Source organism: Glycine max, chromosome 2, assembly GCF_000004515.6.
Source record: "Glycine max cultivar Williams 82 chromosome 2, Glycine_max_v4.0, whole genome shotgun sequence".
In the NCBI taxonomy this organism is placed as follows: Eukaryota; Viridiplantae; Streptophyta; class Magnoliopsida; order Fabales; family Fabaceae; genus Glycine; species Glycine max.
The window spans coordinates 15725556-15744756 of record NC_016089.4 but is presented as its reverse complement, the minus strand read 5'-3'; the positions used below and the strand labels follow the sequence as shown (position 1 = coordinate 15744756).

The 19201-nt window shown below is 30.2% G+C and overlaps 2 protein-coding genes across 6 annotated transcripts; one reads left to right on the top strand and one right to left on the bottom strand.

Annotated features, from left to right (window-relative positions):
- Positions 1 to 5411: 5411 nt before the first annotated feature.
- On the bottom strand, positions 5412 to 7906 carry LOC100788949 (transcription factor bHLH7). 5 transcript variants are annotated; one of them, XM_041006988.1, is made up of 8 exons: positions 7775 to 7906; positions 7203 to 7573; positions 7028 to 7102; positions 6753 to 6893; positions 6575 to 6640; positions 6192 to 6257; positions 5907 to 5969; positions 5412 to 5774 (listed from the first exon to the last, which is right to left on the bottom strand). In XM_041006988.1, exons 2-8 carry the CDS (start codon positions 7563 to 7565, stop codon positions 5583 to 5585), a joined length of 966 nt encoding a protein of 321 aa, XP_040862922.1. In that variant the 5' UTR covers positions 7566 to 7573; positions 7775 to 7906; the 3' UTR covers positions 5412 to 5582. The 5 variants fall into 5 exon arrangements, with proteins under 5 accessions (XP_040862922.1, XP_040862921.1, XP_006575082.1 ...); XM_041006987.1 differs by having other exon boundaries at positions 7653 to 7893; XM_006575019.4 differs by having other exon boundaries at positions 7656 to 7893.
- A 4410-nt stretch (positions 7907 to 12316) lies between these two features.
- On the top strand, positions 12317 to 14623 carry LOC100798090 (uncharacterized). The gene is given in 6 exon segments (NM_001254038.2): positions 12317 to 12397; positions 12497 to 12700; positions 12895 to 13206; positions 13534 to 13695; positions 14159 to 14242; positions 14327 to 14623. Coding segments are annotated over 6 exon segments (906 nt in total). The 5' UTR covers positions 12317 to 12361; the 3' UTR covers positions 14435 to 14623.
- The last annotated feature ends 4578 nt before the right edge of the window (positions 14624 to 19201 follow it).

The following is a 19201-nucleotide window of genomic DNA, read 5'->3' as shown; positions in this document are numbered from 1 at the left end:
AACTATATATGTTTGAATAAGAAATATCATGTTAAATGCTTTAGTGATAACAACACATCTTATATTTAAGGAACTAGCATAAGCAACTGTGTCATAGATGCTCTTAATTAATAAATCTAATAGTAAGATAAGAAAAAGGTTCGAGTTTCATTAATGTTGGATGCGACAACCTTTTCTCCATTCAAACATTCGTGTAATAAAAAAATGCATTTTAAAAATGTTAAGGTGTGTAAGAATTCAACTAGGGATATGGTCACAGGGTTTAAAATGAATAAAAAATTTCAATATTAAAAAAATATATTTATTCGCTTCAACTTTATTTACTTTGTGAATATTCCTTTTTTGCCAGCACTATACAAATAACTAGGCTAACTTTACTTAGTATCAATGTTCACTTAACTTGTAAATCAAATAGTACGACCCTAAAGAATTATGAGTTTCATACTCATTCATGTTGGACGGGACAACCTTTCCTCCCTTTACAAACGTTTGTGTTGGAAACAATATTTTAAAATGTCATTGTGCGTCAGAATTTAAGTAAAGATTATAAGATTCAAAATGCATAAAAAATTTCAATGATAAAAAAAATATGTATTATTCGCCTCAACTTTAATTTGTTTTCTTTGTGAATATTCCTGTTTGGCTCCTCGCACTAATTAGCATGGTTAACATTTCAGTATTAGATAAGTAGAGAGCTACTGTGCTAGTAACATAATATATTTCTTCCAATATACCATCTCTTTTGTTTAAAATTAATAGGAAATAACAAACTTATGGATGGAGTTCATTAAATAAAAATTAAAACTCTTACTTTAATTTAAGAGTTTTACTTTTAAAGTAAAACTTCCTTTAAAAAAATAAAAAAAATAAAGCTCACAACATTATATGTTTTTTTTATAAATTTCATCTAATAATAATAATAATAATAATAATAATAATAATAATAATAATAATAATTATTATTATTATTATTATTATTATTATTATTATTATTATTATGTTGTTGTTGTATTTAAAAAGATGTGTTGTATAATTTCTAAGTAATTTTGTTTTTGATAAATAATTTTCTTAATATTTCTATATGTATATGCATGTAGAAACTATTCTCATAATTTTGTATAAAATTTAAATATGATTTTGATTCCTCAAATTAGGTCATTGTTTTTTTTGCTGGTCACTCAAATTTAACTTTGTTTTTTTAGTCCTCAATTTCAAAAAAATGTTATTTTTAGTCCTTTCAATAAAAAATGAAATAAATTATACATCCAACATATAAAAAATCAGTCACCAGAAACTAAAGAATATTTTTAAAAATTGAGGAACTAAAAAATCAAATTTAAATTTAAGAAAGTAAAAATAAAAGTAACTAATATTTGAGAGACTAATAACATATTTAATTCTTTTGCATAATGTATTTATTTGTTAAAAATTGAAATCAAATAAGGTAATCCGTCACATGAAAATATTGAATATATTAATTACAAAGTCACTTGTATCAATATGTCATTAATAAGAGTGAAATTGGGTTCAAATTTTAAAGTAAAAAAGCAAGATATCGAATTTGAGTAATGTGATTAAAAAAAACATCATTAGAAGAATTTTTTTTACTAAATCTAATCAATCAATTTACTTGATATAGATTAATTATCAACAAAATCATTAAATATTTTTTTAAAAAAAGAAATATTTGAGAGAGGATCAAAGTTAAAATAGGTAATTTATTTATAATTTAAACAAAAAGAAACAAAAAAGTTATCTAGATATTTCAAAATTATCTTGGGCAATTTAGATATAAAAACTCATACACTAAAAATGTCCTCCGTCATTCATACGCACGTGTTTCTCGTAGTGACCAAATTGATTAGTGCCCCATATTTATCTTGCTATCTTCCATGCATAAGCATAGAATTGACGATGTGAAATCGAACCATGACCTAAGCAAACTGCATTTGTTCCGATGAAATGTAAGGAAAGTACTGGTTTACTTTCAAGGATTGAGAGTGACCATGTTCTTAATTTTATGCATGACATCAAAGGTTGGCCATGGCAATATGGCTTGAGATTCGCACACGATAATTGTATGGATCCTTGTTCGAATTGATCCATGCAATTTAGTATGGAGCGTCATTTTCCCCGCCAAACACTATTTTATTCTCCAAATTCAACTTCCATTTCAATGAGCACTTCAATTTTGCTAGGCCAAAGACCTATATAATTTGTGAATTAATGAGCACTTATTTTGTCCTATACAAATACAATGATAGAGTGATCTCCAACACAATCGAATCTACAATTTTTACAACATACCTTGAGATTTTTGCAACAAGTGTGCAGGAGATCGTTTTCCTAGTTGATAAAACTCGGTTACGTAAGGTACTTTCCCCTATCCAAAAACGGATTCCTATTCCCTTACGCCCAAGTGGGTTTAAGGTCTAATTATATATGTACAGATTATTACTTTGGCTCAAATATCAATATTCACATAAATCAACAATAAACAGGAGAAAGTATTTGGGCATATAAATAATATTCTTAATACTATATATAATGACAGCAGAAACCAATACTATTCTCACATTTTTAACTATATATAAAAGAAATGAGTGTTTTGGTTTATATATTTTTATGTCTATTTTATTCCTATGATTACATTACATTCATGAGTTGTTATTTTATGGTTATAATTATCCTTATAGATTACTCACTAACTTTTATTATATTTACAAAAAAAAACATGAAAAAAACGTTAAACACTGGTACCGATTTTCCCTTTAATAATGAAAACACTTCATAACAAAAAATAGTTTAAAGCAACTGATATTCTCAAACAAAACTAAAATTACGGGTTCAAATGAAACTCCCAAAATTTCAACTAATTTCAGGAAATGAGTTAGTAGTTAGTTTCACTGAGTGTGGTTTAGCTTCTTATGGACGTACCTTTGATGTATGTCGTTGTTGATGTTCTTCCCTATTAGTGCGGTACATAATTATTAGAATAGTACATATTCCATCTTCAAATTGTCAATACTGTATGTAAGTATATATTCACTGACACTGTCTTCAAATAATATTTAGTAAATAAGTAATTGCTTTTTTACCAGAAATTAGGGTATATATATTAATAATATTAAATATTATTTTTTAAATATTTTTTATTTTTAATTATTTAATGGTTAAGAAAATAAAATAATTTTTTTACTAAACATTACGTAGATTATATTTAAAATATTAAATATTATAATTTTAAATAAAATATTCTACTCTTGATTTCTTAATTATTCTTTTCCCTAAGGGCAATAAATACTAAAACTATTTTTTATTGTTAGACCAATTTTATGTGAAGTTTATAAAAAAAAATGCAGAGCTAATTTTTTAGTAAAACCCAACAAATTCATCTGAAAAAGGAACTGTATTAAGCAGTGTTTTATTAATATTATTTAAAAAATATTGCTTCACTGGTAAATTTAGCGGGATGTGTTGTTTATTATATATGTATAACCAATAAGAACTTTGCTATTTTTAAATTTTTATTTTAATATATATTGAGTTTTTATTATTAATTTTGCTCAACAGACATGCATTTGTGCTAGACTAAGGGTTTATTTCTTTAAACTCAAATGAGAATGTTGATAATTAAATGATCTTTGAGCATGGTTAAAGAATTATATATGTGAGCATGGTTAAAAAACCTTTTATTTACTAATTTCTTAATTAGTTACAAACATTGGTTAGCAAAACCCAAACTTAAAAAAAGTAATTTCGTAATACGATATCTTTTAGGATTTCTTTTCAGAAGTTAATATTTTTAACCTATAAGAAAAATATACAATTCTTTTTTTTTCAAGAACAAATGTAATTATTATGAAACTTATAATTAATTAAACAGTATTTTATTTATAAGAGAGAAAAAATAGACAAATGCGTCTTTACTCTTACTTTACAGTACTTTTTTATATCTCTTTATTTATACTTTTTTATATATATAATATAACTAAATGAAAAACCAAAATCCTACTCATTTGATTGGTTAAAAGGATAAGATAAATAGTATATTAAGTAGATTTTTTCTTTTACTGAATATTAAGTAGATTTCTATTATTTTAGCAATATGTATCATTGCTACTCTCTAACATGACACTTCATCCTACTCTCAAAAAAGCATGATACTTCATCCTTTTAAAATACATTGTCATTTTTATAAAATCAGGTAATAAATTTTTAAAAACCCAAAATAAAAAGGAAATTTGATACAAGTCACTCTTCCATTTATTCTCAAACATTCATGCTTTGGATATTTCAACGCACCATTAATAACAATAGTCGACAAGTGACAAGACATAAGTGAAAATAATGCGTGATCATATATAAACAATAATGTATTGAAAAATGAAAATAAATTTAATATAGATAAGAAGATTAACATTAATTTTTTACTACATTTATAATTATCTTAAACGAAATATAAAATGCAACGGTAAGAGTAACTTTTTTATTTTATTTTCTAAAGTAACAAATAATTTAAAATAAACTAAATCTTTTAAAGTGTCATCACCTAAAAATAGAGGGACTGAGGAAATAAAATGTATACCCCTTCCCATTTCAAATTATTTGGTTTGCTCCATTTGATATCTTCAGTAAATGAAATTAAAAAAGTAATAATATATCTAATGAACTTTTTTTTTTTGAAGGAATATATATCTAATGAACTTATGTTCTATCATCTATGTAGGTGAACGTACTTGACGATTTAGTTACTCTGTAAAATGATGGTTATTTTTAAATGAAATGAAATGAAATATATGCTTTTCTTAAGAGTTTGTTGCCCATTAAGAAAAGACTAAATCTATGTTTGGTTTAATTATTTTGAGAAAATAATCTATTGTTTTTAACAATTTTTTAAGAAATTTTTTAAAAAATGAACAAAACAGTTCTTAAAGATTAATCATTTCCGATCAATCAATTAAGATTTGTCAATAGAGACAATTATTATAAAGACGAATGTCCACGGGTACTACTATATAGATAATCATTTGCTCACAAATTATCATAAAAAAGTAAATAATACTATTATAAATTAAAAAATAATAATAAAACAAAAACAACATTTCATAATGTATAGGCATGTGCTATAATCTTTCCAGTTTCACAGAATTGATCTTTTAGTGGATCAAAACTGCTGACATTAGTTCCCACTTAGGAACCAATTTGAGGTGTGTCGTAAAAAGGTGACCAATTGATATAAGTATATTTTTAATGATTTAATTTACACTCAATTCAAGGGTAAGAAGAGAAGCCATCTCTTTACCGCTTGAATATGTTAAACACAGTGACTTAAAATAGATTTCTGCAGGACATGAAAGCAGTTGCCCCCAATCATTAAACATAGTAGTAGTAGAGATTTTCAAACAATAATAATCGAAACTAGAACTAGTGGAATCGAGTTAGCTGAGATTTTGATAGTTTGTAATAAGTCATAAATGTTATTGTTGTAACATCAAAAACATAAACAATAATCATACTACTGCCACTGTCTAGAAATGATCCATAATGGAGAATTTGAAATAAATAAAAGAAAGCTTTTGTCAGACAAGTGCACTCCCACCAAACATTTGCACAGCCTCACTCAACTCATCAACCAATGCCATAGGCAGCAGGAAAAGACCCTTACTCTCTAGTAGCTGAACAGCTGCTGCTGAATCATCTTCAACTAGTTTCCCCATTATCTCCTCAAGGGGTTCATTCAGCATCTTTTGGTTGATATAATGGCCGTAACCCTGCAATATAAGGCCATGCACTCAATGATTTGATTTGACAGTGTGATGTGGGAAACTATTTGCTTGCAGCACATGAATAGTATTATTCACAGTGATTCTGTGTATCTACTGAAATTAAGTATAAATGTGCACCTCATGAAAAACTAGTGGTATAGCAGTTGAGTCCGCTTGCAATAATCTACTTCCACTTTGTTCCTGCAAGGAACAATCTCCTCAGTTATTGCAGTTCCTCTATCTTGTCCTAACTTATTGTAGAATGTCTATCTAGTCCATGTTGCCATTCAATACACAAGTAATATGACAAATTGACAATAATAATCAGAAGCATACCCCGGTAATGTATGCATTGGGATTCCTGAAAAGAGCATGCATTTAGTATAGTTGTAATTGATAATAATATAAGGAGTTAAAATGTACCTTTATTTGAAGCTGCAAATATTTGACATAGTCAATTATGTCGTCCAATACGTAAGCTTGACTTCCCTACAAGTTAAAATTTAGTTCACGAAGTAAATGCAAGATTCAATCTATGTGAATGCAGCTGTGAAAGTATAACTACAAACTGTACTGAAAGCAAAACTTTCTCACAATATTTTATTTTCACTTATGCAAGAGTTTATCATAATGACACTGTCTGGACATATTCAAAGTTTAAAACACTAATGAAAAGGTTTATTACCATGTCTAGTGATTCGGTTTGAGTAGGCAATCACAGTATCACACTATTAATGATAAATTGACAACATAGTAAAGGAACCTTCTTTTGGTTGACTAATGTTTATTCATAAACAACAGATTACCTCTGCTGGATTTGGAAGCAATTCATGCAAGGCTTTGAGGTTATCAGCGATGCGTTGCCTGCGTTGCTATATTGAAAAGCACATTGTAAGGAACCCAAATTATGTTCAAGAAATGGAATAAAATTGTTAAAGCTAAATTGGCATTGGTGTAGTGTGGCCAATGGCAGGTTTTACTTACACGTTCAGTGACACGAGCTTTCTGTTTTGAGGAGCTGCATCCTGGTTTGGGAAGTAAAGTAGGTGCACCAACCATGAACATTGGATCATGTGAAGCATTATGCTTATCTCCAACAGAATCTGATGTCCATGATGCATGACTCTGTCACAAAATTACATTAGAAAGTAGAAGCCATTTCATAAATTTCAGAATCTTTAAAACATTTAAACAATTGCATAGACACACGCACAATTCATGTGACATATGCATGCTGGAAAGACGTTAACCGACCTCACCTCAGCATAAACAAGATTCTGACTACTTTCAGTTTCAACTTTGATTCCTTCATCAGCTCTCCAAAACCCCACCTGCTGAAAACACAGCTTCATGAGGGTATCTGTGCTATGAGATTCATTTTCGCTAAATTTACTTAAATCGATAGCTTTTATTTATTTTGTTCAAAGGGCTTACCTTACTAATGTCAAGGTCATTACTTGAAGAACCAATAGTCTTAAAGGAACAAGCTTTTCCTGGATCATCACTGTAAAAGAAGTTTCTGTCTGTTCCACTGACCCCATAACCATCACTGATGTTGCCAACAGGTAGATAACTGCTCTTCATCATGAATTCGGTGGAAGTCTTTGGAAGATTATAAGTTGAGGATTCTGAAAGATACTCAACATAGTTATGGTGAGTTAGTTTTGGGAGGCAAGTCCTGTGGCTTCCATTTCTTCCAGAAGATGCTGCAATGGCAACTTTTGGGATTGGAAATTGATGATGAGAGACACCACTGGTGGTTCTTCCTGGGTTCTCTTGGTTACTTTGATCTTCCATTATACTGTCTGCAAGTAAAGCAAAATGTAAAATAGAATATATGTTACGTAACTTCAAAAAAAATGGTAAAGGAAAGAACTTTCTCACTACCAACTGAAGGGAAAACGGTATCAAGATTGAAATTTTTTTAACAGCCCAAGATATGGTTTTGATTTTGTGAGGGAAAAAGAAAAGGAATATATTGTAGAAATAAAGAGGTGAAGGGTGACCAGGGTAGGGTTTGCAGTGAGAATGTGAGCGTGCTCTGTTTCTTGATGCTCTGTTTATCGCCGGCTACGTACGCACGCAATGTGCATTGTGCAGTGGTGGCAACAGACAATAGTACTGTGATTCTGGTGGCGCCTGCTCCAGAGGAAATACCCAATATACCCTTAAATATATGTTGAATTGAAATTAGAGATATCTAAATTTTTTGTGTCCGTAGAAAAAATATATTTTAATGAGAGTTGTCATTTATGACAATAGTGTATGTGGAAAAAAAAATATTCAAGAGAAAACAAGACTATAAGGACAATGTTTTTTTTTTTTTTTACAAACAAGTAACTTCTTTCATTAATAACAACCGAGACAATAATAAAAGTTAATTGTAAGGAATGAATTCATATTTTTTTAAAAATAATTGAGACAATACAATTTAGTATAATTACAAGGACAATTTTTTTTTTTGGAAAGATACAAGGACAATGTTACAAAAGTTATTTCTGTGAAAATATTTTTGGAATAGTAATTACTTTATTATCTTCTTTTAGAGGCAATTATTATCTTTATTGATTCTTTTATTTACTGAATTGAATATTTGAATAGTATATATATATGTCTGGAGACTTTTAGTATGCTTGGTTTTTTTTAGTAGTTTGGTGGACTTTGGTCAGTGCATGTTGGAGTGGAAATTCTACCGTTTTTATGATGTAGGAGTTTAAGGAAGAGCAAAACATTTGATGCCATATCAGTGGATGATCACGATAAAATAACAATTTCCTCCCAACAGAGTCTTTGCCTGTAACCAATGATCGTCATCAGTGATTACCATCCCCGACGTCTCGCAATATCCCTCCATCTACCATGCACCCAAAAAGACATCGTACGGATATGAATATGTTTGGGTGCTCCAAGAATGTGTTTCATTGCTTTAAAAAGCGATGAATGGATAATTATTTTTTTTCTTATTACATCAGATTAGATTAGGCAATACTACTTTTATTAATGATGATAGACAACATATCATAAAGAATCATTTTAAAATAATATTTTGTGGTGTGTGATGATGGATTTTTCATCGAGTGTTTCTTATATAATTTGATTGTTTAAGCAAGTCTAAAACTAACTAGTGAAACACTTAAAATTTGAAGTGTTAAATACTTTAGAAGATTCCCTAAAGAGAAAAAAAAATACTTTAGAAGAACAAATGAAAGGATGGTCATATTTCAAGACCATTTATACGATGCAAGAAAAGACACAATCATTTATTTGAGATCAAATGTATCAACAAGAGGAATTCAACCTCTTAATACTTGAAAGTACAATTAATTATTAAAAACTTTTGACATTTTTCAAGTGGTCGATAAGGGTTATAAATATTTGTTCATATTTAGAAGAGTATGGATATACTTGGATACTTTAACATTTTAGTTACTTATTACCATTCTTTTTATCTTCTTTTTTTTACATCAACTACTTATTATTACTTCTCTTTGTTATTTCATTCTCTTTCAAGTGTAGATTAACGTATGGGATGTCCAACTAATAGTTTTCTATTTGAAAATAATAGTTGTGTTATTATGTGAATTTTTTATAGTTAGAATCTAAAACATGACATATAATATTTCTATAGTTTAATACAAGCTAGAACAATTGGCCTATAGAATGAAATATTTAATAATTCTATTAATGATTGGGCAATTTATTGTAGTTTTTCTTCTTATAAGTAAAAGCTACCCGCATAATTTTTAAAGTAGGACAAAATATAATCTTGATCACTTATCTAAATTTTTGGTTAATTCATTACTCTAACTTTGTCAACTTGGTGACATGTGACAAATTGTGAAAAAAGTCACTAAGCCAAAAAATTATATTGCTAGAGCAAAAATATGAACACTTTAAATGATCATACTAAAACTTTTAACATTTGATCTCTATAATTTTATGATTCGTACATTTTAGTTTCTATAGTTTGAAAGTAGTTTTTTTAATCTATAGTTTACATTTTAATTCTCTTTTATTTTCTATAGTTTAAAAGTGGTTTTTTTTAGTCCTATACTTTACATTTTAATTTTCTTTTATTTCCTATAGTTTAAAAGTGATCTTTTTAGTCTTTATAGTTTGTATTTTAATTCTCTTTTAATTCCTATAATTTGAAAGTGATCTTTTTAGTTCTTATAATTTGCACTTTAATTACCTTTTAGTCCTTACTACAAAAAATATATAAAAATAATTAGCTACAAATTAGTTATAAATTATCAACTATTTTTTATTATAAATTATCTTGCGATAATTAGTTATGAATTACTTGTTAATATTTTTATAGGTAATTATAATTGATAATATTACTCATATTTTGATGGTAAAGACTAAAAGAGAATTAAAATATAAAGTAAAAGAACTAAAAATATCACTTTCAAATTATAGGAACTAAAAGAAAAGGACTAAAAAAATCACTCTCAAACTAGAGGAACTAAACGACAACTAAAAGGTAAATGATAGGGACTAAAAAATTTACTTTAAAACTATAAGAACTAAAAGGTTCAAATGATAAAACTATAAGAACTAAATTAGTAATTAAACTAACTTTTAAACTTAGGAGACTACACTGAAATCTAAAATTCAAATTAGAGATAAAAAATCTATTTTAGCCTTCAAAATGAGATCTTAAAAACACAATTAACTTACTTTTAGAAAAATTACATTGTTTATGATTTTTTTATGCTTGTTTATAATTTTTATAATAAATATTTTTTTTCATTTAATTCTTTAACCAATGCTCAACAAGAACCTACCTAAAAAATAAAACTAAACCTAGTTGTTTTCTCTAGGTATTTTTTTATCATTTTTTTTGTATTTCATACCTTAAAACTCTTTATTTTTTAATTCTTTGATATTCGTCATATTTGTTCTTGAGCTTGAATTTGAAAGCCGAATAGCTGGCCTGGTCCATTACTTGCACCCCGTGTTAATGGTGAAAGCTCGATGTGCTATTAACTTTGTTAATGCCCCGAAAAGTAAGAGTTCGAAATACTAATAACACAAATAGAAACACTTTGTTCAGGGAAATCCTTCATTCATGTGCTGTGACCTGGAATTTTTCTTCTTGATTGTTTTCCAAAACATCAGATGGATTTTTATTTTTTTTATTTTAAGACCAACAAAAGAAAATGCCTACACACCAAAAAATCAGAAAACGTTTTCCATCATAAAAAATAGTACCTGTGTTTCAGGTAGATGGTTACATCCAATTAATTTTGTGGAATATTACGTGAACAGTTCTACAATCTGGTGTCGGCTACAGTGTTTATTAGAATATCACTGTAAATTAGTTCGATTACCTGCATTTTAATTGGTTTATACCATCGGTCAACGCAAATTGTTGATTGAGTAGCCGATTATTCTAATTTTAACAAATATCATATCTTAAGGTTGGATTATCAGATCTATACAGATAAAGTGATATGGTAAATCACTACATATACATAACAGAGATATGGAATCAGGGTCCTAATATTTTTCTTACAAATTAAATCTATAATTATATGTTTAAGGGATAAATTTATTTATCATATCACACCTTTGCGCATACTAATTTTTATTGACTACAAAAATTGTACACATGAATTAGTTGATGTGCAAGAGCCAATTTGTCAAAGAAATGTAGTTGTATCATGACTTTGCTTGCCGATTTTTATTGACTATGAAAATTCTACATATGAATTAGTTTTTAGTTGAAGAGAAATTTGTAATTTAAAAATATAATTTAACTAGTCTTTTAGGCTGGCTATTGAACAAGATATATGTTTATTTTTAATATAATTAAAATTCATAATAAATAAATATATAAACACACGAATTGTTTTGCGCCCAAGAGCCAATTTGTCATTTTTGAGAAATATGGTTGTCTAATAGCTTTGCAATTGCATGCCAATTTTTGTTCTGAAAATTCTACTAGTTACTCCTTCCATTCCAAAATAACTATTGTGAGAAGAAAAAAAAAATCTTAAAATAATTGTATTAATTAAATATTTTTTTCACTTATATTCCTTACAATATTACTAATGAGCAACAAAAACTAAAAGTAAATTTATCATGGAAGAATTAATCTTGTAAAATTATCATTTTCTTTAATTTATTTATTATTTTCTTAATTTATGTAAAAAAAAAACATTTCAAGGATGAGGAAGTAGTTTTTCACAGAGCTAATTTGTCACCGATAAATATGGCAGTACGTGTGGAATATAGTGGGTTGCACGTGTTCCGTTAGTCCTTAATTTCAAGGATGAAAGTGACGGGATAATATTAATCAACATTTCCTTTTGGGCAACCAATTTTCTATTCTTATCAAATAGAAAGAATCCTTGATCGCCAGGAAAAAACCGAATATTTAACATTTCTTTGATTGCAAAATGAAATTAATTTAATGATGAAATTGGGTGGTTTTATTATTAGATTTAAAATATATATATTTGACGTTGACTGCTTAAAAACGTATACATTATTTATGAAGCGATAAAAATCCAAATGAAACACGTTAGGTTGGTGGCGGTGAGTTGGAGCTTTGACCAGTTTGAGCACACGAGAATTCAGTGGGCATGTCAATGGCAAAAAAACCTGTGAAATACTCTCTGGTATGTTTGTGAGTGAACTGAGTTGTTCTGTTCGTTAATACATACTACATAGTAAATATGAATTAGACAATATGCGCTGAATTCGAGTTAGATAAGCAGGTTGACGCGTTTACTGAGTCAGTGTTCAAAGGAAACCCTGCAGCAGTGTGTTTCTTAGAAGAGAAGAGGGACAAAAAGTGGTTGCAAGGAGTAGCTGCAGAGTTCAATCTATCTGTGACATGTTACTTAACTCGCATCACCGAGTCCCATGGAACAACCTCTTATCCTCGTTTTGATCTCAGATGGTTCACTCCTGTTAGTGAGGTAAATCAAATAAACTAGCTTGGCCGGAATGACTATATCCTTTCTTTTTTTTTCTTTTTTAATCGGAAAATATTAATTTGTTAGAAATGTCAATTGGAAAAATTTGAACATGTGAGCATGAACGAATAAACTTAATTTAGTCATAAACTCTTAATTATCTTGACTTATTATGTGGATCATGTACCATTATGTAGATTAACCTTTGTGGACATGCGACCTTAGCTGCTGCGCACACAATATTTTCATCTGGTTTGGTGGACACCGATGTTGTCGAATTTGTGGCTATATCTGGAATATTAACTGCCAAAAAGATCCCAGCGATCAATATCACTAGTGCCTCAGACTTGCAAAAGGGTGAAGCTCAGGATGGGTTTTATGTTGAATTGAATTTCCCTGCTGATCCTGTTGTAGAATTCAATTTTGATGAGACTTCACAAATTTCTGGGGCATTGAACGGTGCTTCCATAATTGATATAAAGAGGACACAAGATGGAGGCGACTTAGTTGTAATTCCCATATCTGCTCTATTGGGTTTCTATTATTGTTATTCCCACACTTCACTCTACTTTCTTTCTTGTTGGTTAGAACCCTCAATTGGTTTGTTACCATAAAAGCAATATGATATGTTATGCTGTCTGACGAAGTCCATTTTTCATAATTTTTATTTTGGGATGCATCGTCCATATATGTTAACCTGCTTGATTCTTGAAATAAGAACAATAAATATCTCATGATAGTATGTAAGTTAACTTTACTTTTACCTGCAAAATAACAAGTATGCGTTTTAAGCAATTTGTGTGCATTGAACATTATGAAACTTGCAATTTTCCTAGGTTGTGGTCACTTCCGGAAGAGTTGTCGAGGAACTACAACCACAACTTGATGCAATAGTTAAATGTCCTGGAAGGGGGTTAATTGTTACGGGGATTGCTCCTCCAGGCTCAGAATTTGACTTCTGTAGTCGATTCTTCTGCCCAAAACTTGGAGTCAATGAGGTAAGTGCCTGAGATTTTTTGTTTTTTAAATAAAAAAGTGGTTGAGAATTTAGTCTATAATGTTCCTCCAATTGCCTTGGCAATGTCTCCTTAGTTATGCAATAAATGAAGACAAACAGTCCAAGCATAGTGTGGTTAAGATTTTGATTTTGAACTCATCAATGTTGAAGTAAATTTGGAACTGCATAATCCCTTAAAAATTGCCACTTAATGCTGTTCTTTCCTTTCGTTTTACCCTACAATCTACAAGTCTGCCAGCAAATCTGAGGTCAAGTCTTACAACAAGCAGTTCATCATTTTAAACTATATTAGAAAAAAAAAATCTTAAACTGATGGAACATTGTTTGATCAGTTAGAATAAAGTAAAGGATATCATGGAAAGCCAATCCAGTCTTCCATTTCACTTGAATATATGAAAGCAAAATTAGTGAGATAATATCAAATAACTTGTATTTCCATTCAGGATCCTGTTTGTGGGGGTGCACATTGTGCATTGGCACCCTACTGGAGCAAGAAGCTAGGGAAGTGTGATTTCAAAGCTTATCAGGTACTCTCCTTCTCCTTATTGGGATTAAGGATTATCTCTGTCACTAATCACTATCATACTAACATGTACATTACATGTGTGCAGGCATCAGCCAGAGGGGGAGTTCTCAATGTTCATCTTGATGAGCAGAACCAAAGGGTGCTTTTGCGTGGGAAGGCTGTTAAAGTGATGGAAGGGTGTGTTCTGGTCTAGTCCTGTTCTTAGCATTGCAGATTATATTATTGCATCAAAGTATGTTTCAGATGACTAGAATTGTAACTGAAATTCTGAAGTGTTACGACACTTTATTTTATCACATAAAATAGGCAACCTCCGAGCATTATGTGTTTCAGTGTTTGATGTCCACAAACATGGTATAATAATAATACTTGTTGATTTGAATAAGATGGTCAGGTCAGTGCTTTAGTTTGCAGGCCCTGCGTCTGGTCTCATCAGTTCAAATCAATGCCAAATTGGGAGAAAATGATCTATGGTTATTAGTTTTATTTTTTTATTTTATTTTTGGTCTTAAAATTTCAAGTTTCTCTTAAAGGCTGTAACTATTTTGCTTAGTTTTTAAATACAACTACAAAAATCCAACTTCACATTGTTTTCAGAGTGTTGTACATATTTTTAGAAAAGAAAAATGTTTCAATGGTCATGTGTCAGGAAAAATAAGCATATATGTAAGGCTGAGTATGCATTACTGAAAACGTACCAAAAAAAAAAAAACAATCGTGAAATATAAAGTCTATATATTACAATTCTCCGTCATCCAAGAACCGGGTTTCATTTGGCATGTATCCTTGCCTCATTGTATTCAAGAGTTCTTCTTATTATAGATTCTGATGGGTTTTGGTTTGGTCCCCCTACTTTTAGCTTTCGGTTAAAATTCATGGTAAAAAGATGGAAAGAAGAGAAAAGAAAGATTGAATATTATTTTGGATAATGCTCAAAATGAGCAAATCAATTTTTATATAAGTAAATCGAGTCTTATATAGTTAAACTTATAACTAATTTGTAACTAACTAAATTAATTTGTAACTAACTAAACTGATAACTAACTAAACTAATTTTATTTCTAATACCCGCAAGCTGGAAAGTGTTGAAGACATCATCATAACAGGAAATGAAAATAAAGTTTGAAAACTTAGAATATAGCTAAACATGTCGGAATCAAAGTTTCGACTTTCTCAAACTTCTTCCAAGAGTCCAAAGCAAGCATCAAAGTTTAACTATCAAGCAAAATCAGCAACAAGACCATTTGACAAAAAGCTCAAATCATTATTAATCCATGAAACTATCAAAGCTTAACCACCAAGCAGAAATTAAACCTCGAAGTTTATCCACTTGGCAGAAACAACAAGGCTTAACCATCAAGAGCAAAAGCAAAACAATTCAATGCTTAACCATCCATGGCAAAAGCTTAAACAATGCTTAATCACCACAGACAGAAGCTTACATTAACAAAATAGAAGAGTCACAAAATCTGTCTTCTATGAGAACTGTTCACAAACACTTTATGAACCAACAATAATCAAGGTTTAACCACTTATGACAGAAGCTAACAAATGAACAATGCTTAACCACCACACATGGCGGAAGCTAAAATCATCAAAACAAGCCTAAAAGGCTAAAAACAATTAGCCAAAATCTTCAAAAACATTTAATCAAATACCTTGTATGCAAAACATATCTAACCTTCTTGTAGGTTCTGGATTAAGGATCACATTCATTTGTTGATCGTGAGATTGCATTACTAAATCCAGTGTGTGTTCTTGTTGCATGTACCATGGGCGATCAATAAATTCTCCATCAGAAGAAAAATTTACAGTTTGGAAAGCATCTTTGCCCAACGCATCCAGTTTCCTGACATTGTGTTATACAACCCCTATAGCGCGGATAAGCATCACCAACACTTGCGTCAATTACCTCCATAGACCAAGAAAGCACCAAAAAGGAAAGCACACACCCAACCATCTAACATAATGGCCGACTAAGGGTGGCGGTGCAGTGGCGAGGTGGCACGGCGGCGCAGTGGCGTGGTGAAGAGAGACCAATGGCAGCGGCGAGGACACTGACGGACAAATTGGCGTTTCTTTGGCGGCACATTTGCTTGAGCCGTATCGCCGCTGATAAGCCGGCGGGACCGGCACCGACGATGACAACGTGGTACTCGATGGAGTCCCTGTCGGAGGACATGGTGCAGAAGCTCCAAGAAGTTGGAACCTTGATCTGCTCGTTGATTGCAGATTCAGAAGCACACAGCCTCGAGTTCCTGCTTCCACCAACACCTTTAGAAAGACCCAAAAGGAATAAGAAAAAAAAAAGAGCTTTTTTAGAACATCATCACCACCACCCACAACGAGCGAGAGAGAAAAGCTTAAAACTTTGGAGCAAGAAAGGGCCATTTGGGAAGAAAAAACGAAATGGATATGCAGTGAGCAGAAAAAGAAAATTTTGTAGAGTGAATAGGCAATTTAGTCCCTGAGATTGTACTCATTTTGCATATTAGTCCCTAACTTAATATTAAATTCAAAATAGTTTCTATCTTTGCAAAAGTGTTGCCAAATAGTCATTCCGTTAAATTTTAAAGTAACGTCGTTAATGAGGTCAATTTTAGTGCCACGTGGACTATCGAATGTGGCACTAAAGGATGACGTGACATGACACGTGGACGTGCCTCTTAAAAGATGTCACGTCATTTGATGATAACAAAATGAGTAAATAGGCAATTTAGTCCCTGACTTTGTACCCCTATTGCATATTAGTCCTTAATTTAATGAAAAATTCAAAATAGTCTCTATCTTTTGCATAAGTATTGCAAAATAGTCCTTTCATTAAATTTTAAAGTAATGTTATTAGTGAGGTCAATTTTAGTGCCACATCATTTGATGATGATAGAATGAGTGGCTTCTTCAAATTTGATGGTTCTGAACCAATTGAGGCATATATACGAAAAAGAATCCACACACACTTGCACAAATAAAAAGAACCAAAAATCCACAGCAACAACCTTATCTCTGTAACCGTCAACACCAATGGGCGAGGTCTACATAACCATTCTTTTTTCCTCTTTTTTTTTCTTCAATTATCATCAATATATCATTCCGGGTTCTGATTTTTTTTGTGTGTGTTTTGAATAGGAAGAGAAAAAACCAGAGGAAAACAAAGTGAAGGAGAAAAAAGCAAATGAAGAAGAAAAAAAAGAAGAAGAGAAAAAACCAGAGGAATCAAAAGATGACAAGGAATCCAAGAAGGAATTTGCGCCGTCAGAAATCGTGCTAGGCACAACCTTTGCAATGCATGAACACTTTAAGCACGATTTTCGGCATCTTTTAAGTTAGGGACTATTTTGCAACACTTATGCAAAAGATAGGGACTATTTTAAATTTTTCATTAAGTTAGGGACTAATATGCAACAAGGGTACAAAGTCAGAGACTAAATTGCCTATTTACTCATTTTGTTATCATCAAATAACGTGGCATCTTTTAGGAGTCACGTCCACGTGTCATGCCACGTCATCCTTTAGTGCCACGTTGGATAGTCCACGTGGCACTAAAATTGACCTCACTAACGGTGTTACTTTAAAATGTAACGTAAGGACTATTTTGCAACACTTTTGCAAAGATAGGGACTATTTTAAATTTAATATTAAGTTAGGGACTAATATACAAAATGAGTACAATCTCAGGGACTAAATTGTCTATTCACTCAAATTTTGTATGCTCTCATCCCATGTTAAGATTTATGTAAAAAGATGGAAAAAAGAGAAAAGAAAGATTAAATATTATTTTAAATAATATTTAAAATGAGCAAATTAATTTTTATCTGAATACACTAAATTTTATATAGTTGAATTTCTAATTAATTTATGACTAACTATACTAATAAATATCTTATAACTGACTAATTTAATTTGTAACAAACTAAACTAATAATTAATTTCTAACTAACTAAATTAATTTTATTTCAACTGCTTTCTTTTATGTATATTAATAATTAATTTCTAACTAACTAAATTAATTTTATTTCAACTGCTTTCTTTTATGTATATATAAATGTGTTCGGTCATCAGTAACCACCTTATCTAATATCTATAATAGCCAATTGATGCTAATGTTGCCATGCTATGTGAAAAATGGGAATTGAACCAAAGCACTAATGAGCAAGTTATAGTGATGTTTGCTCGAATCATAACTGGTGATCAAGGGTACTCGTATGTATAAATAGATTCATGACATCAATTAATTATTTAAAAGTCTTCAATTATATCTCTCAATTTTTAAAAAAGTTTAATCAAATCCTCTAATTATTAAAAACACTACAATAATTAAAATTGTGACATAAAATTATTTAATAAGCAAAATCTCATTAATAAAATTGCTTAAATTAAGCACAAATAATGTCTAACTCAATACTTCATTACAAAAGTAACAAGACAGGGAAATTGAAAAAAAAAAAAAGGCATATGCCTTTGTTAAGGACAACAACCCAACCAAAATCAATACTCTGGAAAGCGCACATGCACTGACCCACATCCCCTGGAAGTATAGTTTTCGAGAGCATTGAAAAGGCTAAATTCAGACCCACCACCTAAAGTAGAAATGAACCTCACACGGTAAGCTTCTTTCATTTGCCACACCTTTAAAGTTTAAACCAATAGGTTGTTTCCTTCGAGACTCATCTATGTGTGCTACCAAGTAAATATGAAAGTAGTGTATGAAATGCACATTTTGAAAAAGAGAAGAGATAATATCAAAAATATATAATTAAAAAAGTAAAAAGTGTAAGAATTTTATTCTTTATCGTATATTCTAATTTATAATATAAAAATATTAGACAAGTTATGAAATATTTGAGAGTACCATAAACTATAACATTGAGTATAGTAGATTTTCCACTATTTTAGAATGATGCATGATGCTATTTGAATCTCTGATTCGTATCAAAACAAATTCACGAGTGAATACCTTTTA

What these genes read in the sequence shown, in the direction of transcription:
- LOC100788949 (XM_041006988.1), bottom strand. Translation starts at nt 7,565, where the DNA reads ATGGAAGATCAAAGTAACCAAGAGAACCCAGGAAGAACCACCAGTGGT. An exon ending in TGCTTCCAAATCCAGCAGAG is followed by an intron (nt 6,258 to 6,574) that starts GTAATCTGTTGT and finishes TTTAACTTGTAG; the next exon opens with GGAAGTCAAGCTTACGTATT. An exon ending in TACCACTAGTTTTTCATGAG is followed by an intron (nt 5,775 to 5,906) that starts GTGCACATTTAT and finishes CTTATATTGCAG; the next exon opens with GGTTACGGCCATTATATCAA.